At 39.5% G+C, this 16,513-nt stretch overlaps 1 protein-coding gene across 5 annotated transcripts in view; it reads left to right on the forward strand.

Annotated features, from left to right (window-relative positions):
* MYO1C (myosin IC) overlaps positions 1–16,513 on the forward strand; it is a 567,598-nt gene that overhangs the window by 451,536 nt on the left and 99,549 nt on the right. For all 5 annotated transcript variants that reach the window (XM_053706236.1, XM_053706241.1, XM_053706239.1 and 2 more), the window contains 2 exons: positions 15,635–15,752; positions 15,848–15,961. In XM_053706236.1, the coding sequence (XP_053562211.1) occupies positions 15,635–15,752; positions 15,848–15,961 (232 nt within the window). The remainder of the gene's footprint in view (positions 1–15,634; positions 15,753–15,847; positions 15,962–16,513) is intronic.

Below are 16,513 nucleotides of genomic sequence, written 5' to 3' on the forward strand. Positions count from 1 at the left end.
TTCCACCCGTGAGATCTGAGAAAAGCCAACACAATGTCTGTATGAGCCCTCGCTTTGGAAAGGGACGACGCTTGGATTAGGATGTCGTCTAGATAAGGTGCTACAGCGATGCCCCTCGGTCTTAGGACCGCTAGAAGGGACCCTAGCACCTTTGTGAAAATTCTGGGAGCGGTGGCTAAACCGAATGGAAGAGCCACAAACTGGTAATGTTTGTCCAGAAAGGCGAACCTCAGGAACTGATGATGAGATTTGTGGATTGGGATATGCAGATACGCATCCTTTAGATCCACGGTAGTCAAAAATTGACCCTGCTGGATTGTTGGTAAGATTGTCCGAATGGTTTCCATCTTGAAGGATGGAACTCTGAGGAACTTGTTTAATATCTTTAAATTCAGAATTGGCCTGAAAGTTCCCTCTTTTTTGGGAACCACAAACAGGTTTGAGTAAAACCCTAGACCTTGTTCCCCGGAGGGGACTGGGTTTTTCACTCCCATCTTTAATAGGTCTCTTACACAATGTAAGAATGCCTGTTTCTTTATCTGGTCTGAAGATAAGCGAGACAGGTGGAACCTTTCCTTTGGAGGAAGTCCCTTGAATTCTAACAGGTATCCCTTGGAAACTATCTCTAGTGCCCAGGGATCCAGAACATCTCTTGCCCAAGCCTGAGCGAAGAGAGATAGTCTGCCCCCTACCAGATCCGGTCCCGGATCGGGGGCTACCCCTTCATGCTGTCTTGGTAGCAGCAGCAGGTTTCTTGGTTTGTTTACCCTTGTTCCAGCCTTGCATGGGCTTCCAAGCGGGTTTGGGCTGGGCCGCGTTACCTTCTTGTCTAGCGGCAGTGGAGTTATTAGCCGGTCTGTTCCTGAAATTGCGAAAGGAACGTAAATTCGACTTGTTCTTAGCCTTTAAAGGCCTATCCTGTGGGAGGGCATGGCCCTTACCCCCAGTGATGTCTGAAATAATTTCCTTCAATTCCGGCCCAAAAAGGGTCTTACCCTTGAAAGGAATATTCAGTAACTTAGTCTTGGACGACACATCTGCCGACCAGGATTTTAGCCAAAGCGCCCTTCGCGCTACTATAGCAAAACCTGAGTTTTTCGCCGCCAATTTCGTTATTTGAAAGGCGGCATCCAATATAAAGGAATTAGCTAACTTTAATGCGTGAATTCTGTCCATGACTTCTTCATAGGAAGTCTCTTTCTGGAGCGACCTTTCTAGTTCTTCGAACCAAAAGGACGCAGCTGAAGTGACAGTAATAACACACGTAGCTGGTTGAAGGATGAACCCTTGCTGAACAAAAATCTTTTTAAGCAATCCTTCCAATTTTTTATCCATAGGATCTTTGAAAGCGCAGCTGTCCTCTATAGGAATAGTTGTGCGCTTCGCTAGTGTTGAAACAGCTCCCTCAACCTTCAGGACCGTTTGCCATGCGTCCCTTCTAGGGTCTACTATGGGAAACATTTTCTTAAATATAGGAGGTGGGGCAAAGGGTACACCTGGCTTCTCCCACTCCTTTTCCACTATGTTCGCTACCCTCTTAGGTATTGGAAAAGCGTTGTCGTGCACTGGGACCTCTAAAAAAATTTCCAATTTGCACAACTTCTCTGGTACTACCATGGAATCACAGTCATCCAGAGTAGCTAATACCTCCTTAAGCAAAGCGCGGAGATGTTCTAGCTTAAACGCCACTAGATCAGGTTCTGCCTGTTGAGAAATTTTTCCTGAGACTGAAATTTCACCCTCAGACAGCCCTTCCCTCACAGCCAATTCCGATTGATGTGAGGGTAAAATAGATAAGGCATCGTCAGCGTCTGATTGTCCTTAGGGGTCACCATTCACAGAAAAAAGCCTTTTGGAGTCACTTTCTGAACCACAGGACCCTCTCACATGAATCTGCATGCAGTGCCTTGAAATTCAACTGCACAGCTGAAGTGCCAAAATGAGGCTTCCTCCCTCAGCACACTAGAGTGAAGGGGCCTTCCTGACTAGATTTAGGTGTCTAAAACAAGCAAACCGGAGCTAATTGTTGGATTTAACAGTTTTTACACACCACAATCCCAGCTACAGCCTTGCTGCATCTTTTTACCTACTTGTTCAGAGCGGCAAGGAGAATGACTGGGGGGCGGAGCCAGAGGGCGAGCTATATGGACAGCTCTTGCTGTGTGCTCTCCTTGCCTTTCCCTGTGGGGGAGAACATTTCCCACAAGTAATGGATGACGCCGTGGACCGGACACACCAATGTTGGAGAAACACAATTTAGAGTGGTGCATAGGGACTACTTAACCCCACGCAGAGTTACCAAATGGAACAAAAATGTGTCCAATATTTGCTCTAAATCAGGGGTGTCCAAACTTTGCTCTCCAGAGGTTTTGGAACTACATTTCCCATGATGCTCAGCTAGATAAAATGCTGGCTGAGCATCATCGGAAATGTAGTTCCAAAACCTCTGGAGAGCAAAGTTTGGACACCCCTGCTCTAAATGTTCCTTTCATGACCCAGATCTAGCTCATCTGTTGTGGGACTGTCCTAAGTTAAAACAGCTATGGGCAAGGATGGAACATTATCTTTCGACGATAGTTAAAGGGAAGGTACAATTGGAAAGGTATTCTTTTCTTTTTTTGACAGGTCATATTTCTTGGGAGAGTAACACGAATTTTATACTTACGGTGATAATAATTGTTAGGTCACTTATTTTTAAAAATTGGATTACCCGCAAAGTACCCTCTATGGTGGAAGTTAAGAAATTATTGTTAGACTTGGAAGGATTTTGTGTGTTCTCAAAATGAAGGTGTTGTACTCCATATAGAACAAATTATTAATACTAAATTGAATTGAGGAGGAGAGGATAGGAGAGAGAAATTATGCAAACTATGTAGGATTATATAAAGAGGAAAGAAAGAGAAAGAATGTGTTTTTTTTCTGTTTTGGTTTTTTTTGGGAGGGGGGGGGGAACTAGGGAACCAAATAGCTTATTGGGAAATGATAAAGGATATGAAAGGACTAATTATATATTATTGAATTGGAAGCTCTCTGTTTTTGACAATTGATTTAATATTCTGATTGTATTACTTTTGGGAAATTATGTTTTTCTCTTTGTATGTGTTTTTGTTTTGTTTGTATATTTTCTTTGTTTTTGCGTTAATAAAGATGATAAAATTAAAGAAAAAAAAAAAGACATCTTGATAAAGGCCCAAGGTCTGAAATGCGTAGAAGATACTGAAGGATTCAAACTGTGTGTTAAATACACAAAATTCAACATGGATCAATTCTAAAGAAACTGAGGTTATCTGGAACAAACCTCCTTTTCTTTCATGTAATTAGCAAGAGTCCATGAGCTAGTGACGTATGGGATATACATTCCTACCAGGAGGGGCAAAGTTTCCCAAACCTCAAAATGCCTACAAATACACCCCTCACCACACCCACAAATCAGTTTTACAAACTTTGCCTCCTATGGAGGTGGTGAAGTAAGTTTGTGCTAGATTCTACGTTGATATGCGCTCCGCAGCAGGTTGGAGCCCGGTTTTCCTCTCAGCGTGCAGTGAATGTCAGAGGGATGTGAGGAGAGTATTGCCTATTTGAATTCAATGATCTCCTTCTACGGGGTCTATTTCATAGGTTCTCTGTTATCGGTCGTAGAGATTCATCTCTTACCTCCATTTTCAGATCGACAATATACTCTTATATATATACCATTACCTCTGCTGATTTTCGTTTCAGTACTGGTTTGGCTTTCTTCAACATGTAGATGAGTGTCCTGGGGTAAGTTCATTGATTCCTCAGACAAGGGTAACCTTTTTGGGTTTCCAGATAGATTCAGTGTCCATGACTCTATCTTTGACAGACAAGAGACGTCTAAAATTGATATCAGCTTGTCGAAACCTTCAGTCACAATCATTCCCTTCGGTAGCCTTATGCATGGAAATTCTAGGTCTTATGACTGCTGCATCGGACGCGATCCCCTTTGCTCGTTTTCACATGCGACCTCTTCAGCTCTGTATGCTGAACCAATGGTGCAGGGATTACACAAAGATATCTCAATTAATATCTTTAAAACCGATTGTACGACACTCTCTGACGTGGTGGACAGATCACCATTGTTTAGTTCAGGGGGCTTCTTTTGTTCTTCCGACCTGGACTGTAATTTCAACAGATGCAAGTCTTACAGGTTGGGGAGCTGTGTGGGGGTCTCTGACGGCACAAGGGGTTTGGGAATCTCAGGAGGTGAGATTAACAATCAATATTTTGGAACTCCGTGCAATTTTCAGAGCTCTTCAGTCTTGGCCTCTTCTAAAGAGAGAATTGTTCATTTGTTTTCAGACAGACAATGTCACAACTGTGGCATACATCAATCATCAAGGAGGGACTCACAGTCCTCTAGCTATGAAAGAAGTATCTCGAATTCTGGTTTGGGCGGAATCCAGCTCCTGTCTAGTTTCTGCGGTTCATATCCCAGGTATAGACAATTGGGAAGCGGATTATCTCAGTCGCCAAACGTTGCATCCGGGCGAATGGTCTCTTCACCCAGAGGTATTTCTTCAGATTGTTCAAATGTGGGGACTTCCAGAAATAGATCTGATGGCCTCTCATCTAAACAAGAAACTTCCCAGGTATCTGTCCAGATCCAGGGATCCTCAAGCGGAAGCAGTGGATGCATTGTCACTTCCTTGGAAGTATCATCCTGCCTATATCTTTCCGCCTCTAGTTCTTCTTCCAAGAGTGATCTCCAAGATTCTGAAGGAATGCTAGTTTGTTCTGCTGGTAGCTCCAGCATGGCCTCACAGGTTTTGGTATGCGGATCTTGTCCGGATGGCTTCTTGCCAACCATGGACTCTTCCGTTAAGACCAGACCTTCTGTCGCAAGGTCCTTTTTTCCATCAGGATCTCAAATCCTTAAATTTAAAGGTATGGAGATTGAACGCTTGATTCTTAGTCAAAGAGGTTTCTCTGACTCTGTGATTAATACTATGTTACAGGCTCGTAAATCTGTATCTAGGGAGATATATTATAGAGTCTGGAAGACTTATATTTCTTGGTGTCTTTCTCGTCATTTTTCCTGGCATTCTTTTAGAATTCCGAGAATTTTACAGTTTCTTCAGGATGGTTTGGATAAAGGTTTTGTCTGCAAGTTCCTTGAAAGGACAAATCTCTGCTCTTTCTGTTCTTTTTCACAGAAAGATTGCTAATCTTCCTGATATTCATTGTTTTGTACAAGCTTTGGTTCGTATAAAACCTGTCATTAAGTCAATTTCTCCTCCTTGGAGTTTGAATTTGGTTCTGGGGGCTCTTCAAGCTCCTCCGTTTGAACCTATGCATTCATTGGACATTAAATTACTTTCTTGGAAAGTTTTGTTCCTTCTGGCTATCTCTTCTGCCAGAAGAGTTTCTGAATTATCTGCTCTTTCTTGTGAATCTCCTTTTCTGATTTTTCACCAGGATAAGGCGGTGTTGCGAACTTCTTTTGAATTTTTACCTAAGGTTGTGAATTCCAACAACATTAGTAGAGAAATTGTGGTTCCTTCATTATGTCCTAATCCTAAGAATTCTAAGGAGAAATCGTTGCATTCTTTGGATGTTGTTAGAGCTTTGAAATATTATGTTGAAGCTACTAAGACTTTCCGTAAGACTTCTAGTCTATTTGTTATCTTTTCCGGTTCTAGGAAAGGTCAGCAGGCCTCTGCCATTTCTTTGGCATCTTGGTTGAAATCTTTAATTCATCATGCTAATGTCGAGTCGGGTAAAACTCCGCCTCAAAGGATTACAGCTCATTCTACTAGGTCAGTTTCTACTTCCTGGGCGTTTAGGAATGAAGCTTCGGTTGATCAGATTTGCAAAGCAGCAACTTGGTCTTCTTTGCATACTTTTACTAAATTCTACCATTTTGATGTGTTTTCTTCTTCTGAAGCTGTTTTTGGTAGAAAATTACTTCAGGCAGCTGTTTCAGTTTGAATCTTCTGCTTATAATTTCAGTTTTTTTCATTATAAAATTTAATCTTTATTTTGGGTGTGGATTATTTTTCAGCGGAATTGGCTGTCTTTATTTTATCCCTCCCTCTCTAGTGACTCTTGCGTGGAAAGATCCACATCTTGGGTAGTCATTATCCCATACGTCACTAGCTCATGGACTCTTGCTAATTACATGAAAGAAAACATAATTTATGTAAGAACTTACCTGATAAATTAATTTCTTTCATATTAGCAAGAGTCCATGAGGCCCACCCTTTTTGTGGTGGTTATGATTTTTTTGTATAAAGCACAATTATTCCAATTCCTTATTTTTTATGCTTTCGCACTTTTTTCTTATCACCCCACTTCTTGGCTATTCGTTAAACTGATTTGTGGGTGTGGTGAGGGGTGTATTTGTAGGCATTTTGAGGTTTGGGAAACTTTGCCCCTCCTGGTAGGAATGTATATCCCATACGTCACTAGCTCATGGACTCTTGCTAATATGAAAGAAATGAATTTATCAGGTAAGTTCTTACATAAATTATGTTTTTTCTGACTACTACAAGAACAAATACTATGGTTTTGCCACTAATCTACCAGGTGTACTAAGTCTCTGGGTAAATATATATATCTTGTGTGTATACGGACAAGATATTGCTTTAGTATAATTCCCAGCTACTTGCCACTAGCAAGATCAGTAATACTGCATGGACACTTTTGGCTATTAAAACGCTAGTTCGTAAATAGATTCTGTTCAATATACAGCATTCCACCCGAGATTAAAATCTATACATATCAACTTCATTCGACGATATAACGATCTCATGATTGGTCAAAACCTGTCACACCGATGGATTCTTCTGATTCTAGTCACTTTGAGTAAAGACGGAACCACTATCTAAAACACTGATACAGTGTGTAACAAGACTACCAATAAGACTGATTTTGTTTCAGTCTTCAAGGAGAGACTTGTTACATTTATCAAGGAGAGACTTTTAACATTTATAACGGATAAGATTGTCCAACTATTTTATTACATGTTTTATATTGTACACTTATATGCTTAATACGGATGCATGCTATTTTTTATAAGCTGAACTGTAGTTCTAAATCATTTTTATTTTCAAGTCAATTGTATTATCAAATAACTTTTTTTATTTATTTACAGGGAGCTTAGTCCTTCATTTTATTTTATTCCCAACTCCGGTTCCTCAGTGTTAGTCATACAAAGACTCTCTCTGGGACACTGAGGGAGCAGTGAATAGGACTTTACTGTTGCAGGTGCCTAGCCCTTTAAAATTACTCCCAACTCGGTCCCTCAGCATCAGGTCATGCAGCTCACTCCGAGACGCTGAGGGGAGTGGGGAAGGTAGTGGGAGATTGGCGTTCTTGGCTAAGCTGTGGCAGTTAGGGAGTTAAATATTGCTAACTAACTAAAATAATTACAGATAATTTTATCCCAGGAGATAAGGTGGAATACGCCAAATTCTGTAATGTGTGTTTTTTTCTCTTTGTCCAAAGTCAGCCATCTTCAGCAGGAGGGGGAAGAGAAGAGAGTGGAGTGTTTCTGGTTTTCCAGTTTTTATGCCCCAATTCAATAGGGAGTGGTTTATGATATGGCACTTAAACGCTATATGGGAAAGGTGTATCTATGAGGGAAGGAATTGCTTACATGAAAAAGGCGTAGTGTTTTAAGTCCAGGGATAAAATCTCTACGCTATGTCACCACAAATAGTACCCCTGTACTTCCTTTTAGTCTCAGTCATTCGCAGGATCCAGAAGATCTTCTGAGGGTAAGTTGTCATCTGAGGATGCGTCTGGGAGTTCAGATAAGGAGTCTGAGGACCTTTTCCATTTAAGATGGATCATCCTTACTTAACTGAAATTCAAAAGGTTTTTAAAAATTCCTTTTCTTCTCCAACTGAGGAAAAACCAGTTCACAAATTGGACATCATTTTCAGACAAGTCTTAAACACCGGAGGTTTTTCCAGTTTCATCCTTTGTGTCATATATTATATCTAAGGAATGGGATAAACCTGGGGCTCCTTTTCTCCTCCTTCAACATTCAAAAAAACGTTTCTTCTTAGCGGCGTCCAACTTGAAACTCTGGGGTACTATTCCCAAGGTGGATGGAGCTTGCAAGACTTGGTTTTGTGGATTTGGAACAGATGTCCAGTCCTCCGTGCCCACTTTTTTGCGTCACCATCTTTGGTCTCAAGGTACATTTCTTTCATGTAATTAACAAGAGTCCATGAGCTAGTGACGTATGGGATATACATTCCTACCAGGAGGGGCAAAGTTTCCCAAACCTTAAAATGCCTATAAATACACCCCTCACCACACCCACAAATCAGTTTTACAAACTTTGCCTCCAAGGGAGGTGGTGAAGTAAGTTTGTGCTAGATTCTACGTTGATATGCGCTCCGCAGCAAGTTGGAGCCCGGTTTTCCTCTCAGCGTGCAGTGAATGTCAGAGGGATGTGAAGAGAGTATTGCCTATTGAATGCAGTGATCTCCTTCTACGGGGTCTATTTCATAAGGTTCTCTGTTATCGGTCGTAGAGATTCATCTCTTACCTCCCTTTTCAGATCGACGATATACTCTTATATTTACCATTTCCTCTACTGATTCTCGTTTCATTACTGGTTTGGCTTTCTACAAACATGTAGATGAGTGTCCTGGGGTAAGTAAGTCTTATTTTCTGTGACACTCTAAGCTATGGTTGGGCACTTTATTTATAAAGTTCTAAATATATGTATTCAAACATTTATTTGCCTTGACTCAGAATGTTCAACTTTCCTTATTTCCAGACAGTCAGTTTCATATTTGGGATTATGCATTGAATTATCATATTTTTTCTTACCTCAAAAATTTGACTTTTTTCCCTGTGGGCTGTTAGGCTCGCGGGGGCTGAAAATGCTTCATTTTATTGCGTCATTCTTGGCGCGGACTTTTTTGGCGCAAAAATTCTTTTCCGTTTCCGGCGTCATACGTGTCGCCGGACGTTGCGTCATTTTTTGACGTTATTTTGCGCCAAAAATGTCGGCGTTCCGGATGTGGCGTCATTTTTGGCGCCAAAAGCATTTAGGCGCCAAATAATGTGGGCGTCTTATTTGGCGCTAAAAAATATGGGCGTCGCTTTTGTCTCCACATTATTTCAGTCTCATTTTTCATTTGCTTCTGGTTGCTAGAAGCTTGATGTTTGGCATTTTTTCCCATTCCTGAAACTGTCTTATAAGGAATTTGATCTATTTTGCTTTATATGTTGTTTTTTCTCTTACATATTGCAAGATGTCTCACGTTGCATCTGAGCCAGAAGATACTACAGGAAAACCACTGCCTGCTGGATCTACCAAAGCTAAGTGTATCTGCTGTAAACTTTTGGTAGCTATTCCTCCAGCTGTTGTTTGTAATAATTGTCATGACAAACTTGTTAAAGCAGATAATATTTCCTTTAGTGATGTACCATTGCCTGTTGCAGTTCCCTCAACATCTAAGGTGCAGAATGTTCCTGATAACATAAGAGATTTTGTTTCTGAATCCATAAAGAAGGCTTTGTCTGTTATTTCTCCTTCTAGTAAACGTAAAAAGTCTTTTAAATCTTCTCTCTCTACAGATGAATTTTTAAATGAACACCATCATTCTGATTCTTTGGACTCTTCTGGTTCAGAGGATTCTATCTCAGAGATTGATGCTGATAAATCTTCATATTTATTTAAGATAGAATTTATTCGCTCTTTACTTAAAGAAGTACTAATTGCTTTAGAAATAGAGGATTCTAGTCCTCTTGATACTAATTCTATACGTTTGGATAAGGTTTTTAAAGCTCCTGCGGTTATTCCAGAAGTCTTTCCTGTTCCTAATGCTATTTCTGCAGTAATTTCCAAGGAATGGGATAAATTGGGTAATTCATTTACTCCTTCTAAACGTTTTAAGCAATTATATCCTGTTCCGCCTGACAGGTTAGAATTTTGGGACAAAATCCCTAAAGTTGATGGGGCTATTTCTACCCTTGCTAAACGTACTACCATTCCTACGTCAGATGGTACCTCGTTTAAGGATCCTTTAGATAGAAAAATTGAATCTTTTCTAAGAAAAGCTTATCTATGTTCAGGTAATCTTCTTAGACCTGCTATATCATTGGCTGATGTTGCTGCAGCTTCAACTTTTTGGTTGGAAACTCTAGCGCAACAAGTAACAAATCGTGATTCTCATGATATTATTATTCTTCTCCAGCATGCTAATAATTTCATCTGTGATGCCATTTTTGATATTATTAGAGTTGATGTTAGGTTTATGTCTCTGGCTATCTTAGCCAGAAGAGCTTTATGGCTTAAGACCTGGAATGCTGATATGGCTTCTAAATCAACTCTACTTTCCATTTCTTTCCAGGGAAACAAATTATTTGGTTCTCAGTTGGATTCTATTATTTCAACTGTTACTGGTGGGAAAGGAACTTTTTTACCACAGGATAAAAAGTCTAAAGGTAAAAACAGGGCTAACAATCGTTTTCGTTCCTTTCCTTTCAACAAAGAACAAAAGCCTGATCCTTCGTCCTCAGGAGCAGTTTCAGTTTGGAAACCATCTCCAGTCTGGAATAAATCCAAGCCTGCTAGAAAGGCAAAGCCTGCTTCTAAGTTCACATGAAGGTACGGCCCTCATTCCAGTTCAGCTGGTAGGGGGCAGGTTACGTTTTTTCAAAGAAATTTGGATCAATTCTGTTCACAATCTTTGGATTCAGAACATTGTTTCAGAAGGGTACAGAATTGGTTTCAAGATGAGACCTCCTGCAAAGAGATTTTTTCTTTCCCATGTCCCAGTAAATCCAGTGAAAGCTCAAGCATTTCTGAATTGTGTTTCAGATCTAGAGTTGGCTGGAGTAATTATGCCAGTTCCAGTTCCGGAACAGGGGATGGGGTTTTATTCAAATCTCTTCATTGTACCAAAGAAGGAGAATTCCTTCAGACCAGTTCTGGATCTAAAATTATTGAATCGTTATGTAAGGATACCAACGTTCAAGATGGTAACTGTAAGGACTATATTGCCTTTTGTTCAGCAAGGGAATTATATGTCCACAATAGATTTACAGGATGCATATCTGCATATTCCGATTCATCCAGATCATTATCAGTTCCTGAGATTCTCTTTTCTAGACAAGCATTACCAATTTGTGGCTCTACCGTTTGGCCTTGCTACAGCTCCAAGAATTTTCACAAAGATTCTCGGTGCCCTTCTGTCTGTAATCAGAGAACAGGGTATTGTGGTATTTCCTTATTTGGACGATATCTTGGTACTTGCTCAGTCTTTACATTTAGCAGAGTCTCATACGAATCGACTTGTGTTGTTTCTTCAAGATCATGGTTGGAGGATCAATTTACCAAAAAGTTCTTTGATTCCTCAAACAAGGGTAACCTTTCTGGGTTTCCAGATAGATTCAGTGTCCATGACTCTGTCTTTAACAGACAAGAGACGTCTAAAATTGATTACAGCTTGTTGAAACCTTCAGTCTCAATCATTCCCTTCGGTAGCCTTATGCATGGAAATTCTAGGTCTTATGACTGCTGCATCGGACGCGATCCCCTTTGCTCGTTTTCACATGCGACCTCTTCAGCTCTGTATGCTGAACCAATGGTGCAGGGATTACACGAAGATATATCAATTAATATCTTTAAAACCGATTGTTCGACACTCTCTAACGTGGTGGACAGATCACCTTCGTTTAATTCAGGGGGCTTCTTTTGTTCTTCCGACCTGGACTGTAATTTCAACAGATGCAAGTCTCACAGGTTGGGGAGCTGTGTGGGGATCTCTGACGGCACAAGGAGTTTGGGAATCTCAGGAGGTGAGATTACCGATCAATATCTTGGAACTCCGTGCAGTTTTCAGAGCTCTTCAGTTTTGGCCTCTTCTGAAGAGAGAATCGTTCATTTGTTTTCAGACAGACAATGTCACAACTGTGGCATACATCAATCATCAAGGAGGGACTCACAGTCCTCTGGCTATGAAAGAAGTATCTCGAATTTTGGTTTGGGCGGAATCCAGCTCCTGTCTAATCTCTGCGGTTCATATCCCAGGTGTAGACAATTGGGAAGCGGATTATCTCAGTCGCCAAACGTTGCATCCGGGCGAATGGTCTCTTCACCCAGAGGTATTTCTTCAGATTGTTCAAATGTGGGGGCTCCCAGAGATAGATCTGATGGCCTCTCATCTAAACAAGAAACTTCCCAGGTATCTGTCCAGATCCCGGGATCCTCAGGCGGAGGCAGTGGATGCATTATCACTTCCTTGGAAGTATCATCCTGCTTATATCTTTCCGCCTCTAGTTCTTCTTCCAAGAGTAATCTCCAAGATTCTGAGGGAATGCTCGTTTGTTCTGCTAATAGCTCCGGCATGGCCTCACAGGTTTTGGTATGCGGATCTTGTCCGGATGGCATCTTGCCAACCATGGACTCTTCCGTTAAGACCAGACCTTCTGTCACAAGGTCCTTTTTTCCATCCGGATCTGAAATCCTTAAATTTAAAGGTATGGAGATTGAACGCTTGATTCTTGGTCAAAGAGGTTTCTCTGACTCCGTGATTAATACTATGTTACAGGCTCGTAAATCTGTATCTCAAGAGATATATTATAGAGTCTGGAAGACTTATATTTCTTGGTGTCTTTCTCATCATTTTTCTTGGCATTCTTTTAGAATACCGAGAATTTTACAGTTTCTTCAGGATGGTTTAGATAAGGGTTTGTCCGCAAGTTCTTTGAAAGGACAAATCTCCGCTCTTTCTGTTCTTTTTCACAGAAAGATTGCTATTCTTCCTGATATTCATTGTTTTGTACAAGCTTTGGTTCGTATAAAACCTGTCATTAAGTCAATTTCTCCTCCTTGGAGTTTGAATTTGGTTCTGGGAGCCCTTCAAGCTCCTCCGTTTGAACCTATGCATTCATTGGACATTAAATTACTTTCTTGGAAAGTTTTGTTCCTTTTGGCCATCTCTTCTGCTAGAAGAGTTTCTGAATTATCTGCTCTTTCTTGTGAGTCTCCTTTTCTGATTTTTCATCAGGATAAGGCGGTGTTGCGAACTTCTTTTGAATTTTTACCTAAAGTTGTGAATTCCAACAACATTAGTAGAGAAATTGTGGTTCCTTCATTATGTCCTAATCCTAAGAATTCTAAGGAGAAATCGTTGCATTCTTTGGATGTTGTTAGAGCTTTGAAATATTATGTTGAAGCTACGAAATCTTTCCGTAAGACTTCTAGTCTATTTGTTATCTTTTCCGGTTCTAGGAAAGGCCAGAAAGCTTCTGCCATTTCTTTGGCATCTTGGTTGAAATCTTTAATTCATCTTGCCTATGTTGAGTCGGGTAAACTTCCGCCTCAGAGAATTACAGCTCATTCTACTAGGTCAGTATCTACTTCCTGGGCGTTTAGGAATGAAGCTTCGGTTGACCAGATCTGCAAAGCAGCAACTTGGTCCTCTTTGCATACTTTTACTAAATTCTACCATTTTGATGTATTTTCTTCTTCTGAAGCAGTTTTTGGTAGAAAAGTTCTTCAGGCAGCGGTTTCAGTTTGAATCTTCTGCTTATGTTTTTTGTTAAACTTTATTTTGGGTGTGGATTATTTTCAGCAGGAATTGGCTGTCTTTATTTTATCCCTCCCTCTCTAGTGACTCTTGTGTGGAAAGATCCACATCTTGGGTAGTCATTATCCCATACGTCACTAGCTCATGGACTCTTGTTAATTACATGAAAGAAAACATAATTTATGTAAGAACTTACCTGATAAATTCATTTCTTTCATATTAACAAGAGTCCATGAGGCCCACCCTTTTTTGTGGTGGTTATGATTTTTTTGTATAAAGCACAATTATTCCAATTCCTTATTTTATATGCTTCGCACTTTTTTTCTTATCACCCCACTTCTTGGCTATTCGTTAAACTGATTTGTGGGTGTGGTGAGGGGTGTATTTATAGGCATTTTAAGGTTTGGGAAACTTTGCCCCTCCTGGTAGGAATGTATATCCCATACGTCACTAGCTCATGGACTCTTGTTAATATGAAAGAAATGAATTTATCAGGTAAGTTCTTACATAAATTATGTTTTTTTTCATCAGGATTTAAAATCTCTAATCTTGATGACTTGGAAATTCAACGATTAGTTTTAAGACGGAGATTTTTCTGGCCATAAACCTGTGACAAGAAAGATTTATCACAAGGTTTGGAAGGCTTTTATATCATGGTGTTTTGAAAATGGGTTAATTTGGCACTCTTCCTAGAATTCTTCAATTGCTTCTGGATGATTTGGATAAGGGTTTGTCCACTATTTCCAGATAATCCAGAATGGTGTCCAGGCTTTAGTCAAGATTAAGCCTGTAATTAAACTAATTTCTCCTCCATGGAATCTTAATTTGGTTTTAAGAATTTTGCAGGTTCCTCCTTTTGAACCTATGCATGATTTGGATATATAGCTTTTTTCTTGGAAGGTTTTGTTTCTTTTGGCAATCGCTTATGCTAGAAGAGTTTCTGAACTGTCTGCTCTTTGTTGTTAACCTCATTATGTGGTGTTTCACCAGGATAAGGCAGTTTTAAAAACAAAGTTTGAATTTTTGCCTAAACGTGTTTCCTCTGATAACATAAATCTTGAGATATTTTGTTCTCTCTTTTTGTCCTAATCAAAATAATTCCAAGGAGAGGCTTCTACATTATTTAGATGTGGTCATTGCTTTGAAGTACTATTTGCAGGCTACTAAGGATTTTAGACAATCTTCTAACTTGCTGTTTTTTTTCTGTTTTTTTCTGGTCTCCTCCTAAATAGATTACTGCCTATTTTACCTGATCAGTTGCTACTTCCTGGGCCTTTAAGAATGAGGTCTCTGTTGATCAAATATGCATGGCAGCTACTTGGTCTTTCTTGCATAATTTCTCTAAATTTTTTACCATTTTGATGTTTTTGCTTCTTCTGAAGCTGCTTTTGGTAGAAACGTGCTTCAGACCGCTGTTTCTGGGCATTAAATATTTTGTATTTATATTCTTTCTGCATTGAAAAAGAAATCTTAATACATTGGATGATTTTTTTATTTATTTTTTCAAATCTGGTCCCTCCAATGTTACTTGTGGACTTAACAGTTTGGTTATTCGTTCCCAGGAGTAATGGATTGTGGACTCTCACCACTTTTATGAAAGAAAATATAATTTATGCTTATCGAATAAATTCATTTTCATGGTAATGAGTCCATGAGCCTCTGCCTAATTTTTTCTGTTATAATTGTTTTTTTTTCTAGTGGCAGTCTGAGTATGCACCTCCTTTGTTCCATGCTCCTTTTTTGTTTTGCTCTTATTTTTTTTCCTAACTTCTCTTCTGGCTTGACTAGTTTCCAGTAAGGTAGAAAGGGTTTTAAGTGCGCTTGGAGTTTTGGGATCTTTGCCTCCTCCTAGTGGCCAGGGGTATAATTCCCAGAAGTAGTGGATTGTGAAAGAAATGAATTAATCGGGTAAGCAGGAACCATATATATATGTTTTTTTTCACATAAGCGTTTTGGATATAGACTGAATATATCAAAATAAAAAATAGCCATTAAACTTAATTTTACAAATTTTTCAGCATAAGGTTTTACCAGTTTCAGTTGCTTGGAGCTTCTCATGCTTTTTCTTACATGTCTAAATTTACTTTTTTTTCCCCTTTGCCTTTTCTTTATAGCTCGTTTTGATGAGGTTCTTATTAGGCACCAGGTGAAATACTTGGGACTCATTGAAAATGTGCGTGTTCGCCGTGCTGGGTTTGCATATCGAAGAAAATATGAATTCTTTTTACAAAGGTAGGAAATAGAGCCTCTTTCAGTTATTTATGATTGGAATAAATTGTGCATGTCTGGTTTATTATTTTAGTTAGTGACTTTATCTAAACTTGTAGGTACAAATCTCTTTGTGCTGAAACTTGGCCAAACTGGAATGGAAGGGCACAGGATGGAGTGGCTGTTCTTGTAAAGAGTCTTGGATATAAGCCAGAGGAATATAAATTGGGCAGGTGAGTGTGGCTTTTGTGTTTCACAAGCTTTTGGTTCAGTAAACAAAATAAATCACTTTGTTATAAGCTATCATTAAAATATAACATGCTTACGTTTACATAAGTGGTTTGTCCTGGGTGCTTTCCTCAACCACAATTACTTTTGATGTTGAAATAAATCTGTTACACCCATCCGTGGCTAGTTTTTATACCTTTTTAAATAAATAGCAGGCATCAGTGGCTTTTTACATGTCCATTATTGTACTTAAGCTTATTTTTATAACCTGTCTGGATGCTTGTAACAAACTTTACATCATATAACATCACACATTTTTTACCTACTAGTCAATAGATTTTATATGGAATAAGTGATCTGCTGTAATCAAAGCTTTTGGTCTAGATGCCTAAGAACATGAATAAAATACAGAGAATGAAAGCATGTAATGGAATTTTTCCGTCTCTCTTCTCACTGATATACAGCATTGATAATGATGAAAATCTTTCATTCCTTCTCCACCTACTTCTCCTTCTACATCTTCTCCTCCTTTTTCTTCTTATTTTCCTTCTCTGTCT

The sequence above is a fragment of the Bombina bombina genome, chromosome 3 (genome assembly GCF_027579735.1).
Source record: "Bombina bombina isolate aBomBom1 chromosome 3, aBomBom1.pri, whole genome shotgun sequence".
Taxonomy (NCBI): Eukaryota; Metazoa; Chordata; class Amphibia; order Anura; family Bombinatoridae; genus Bombina; species Bombina bombina.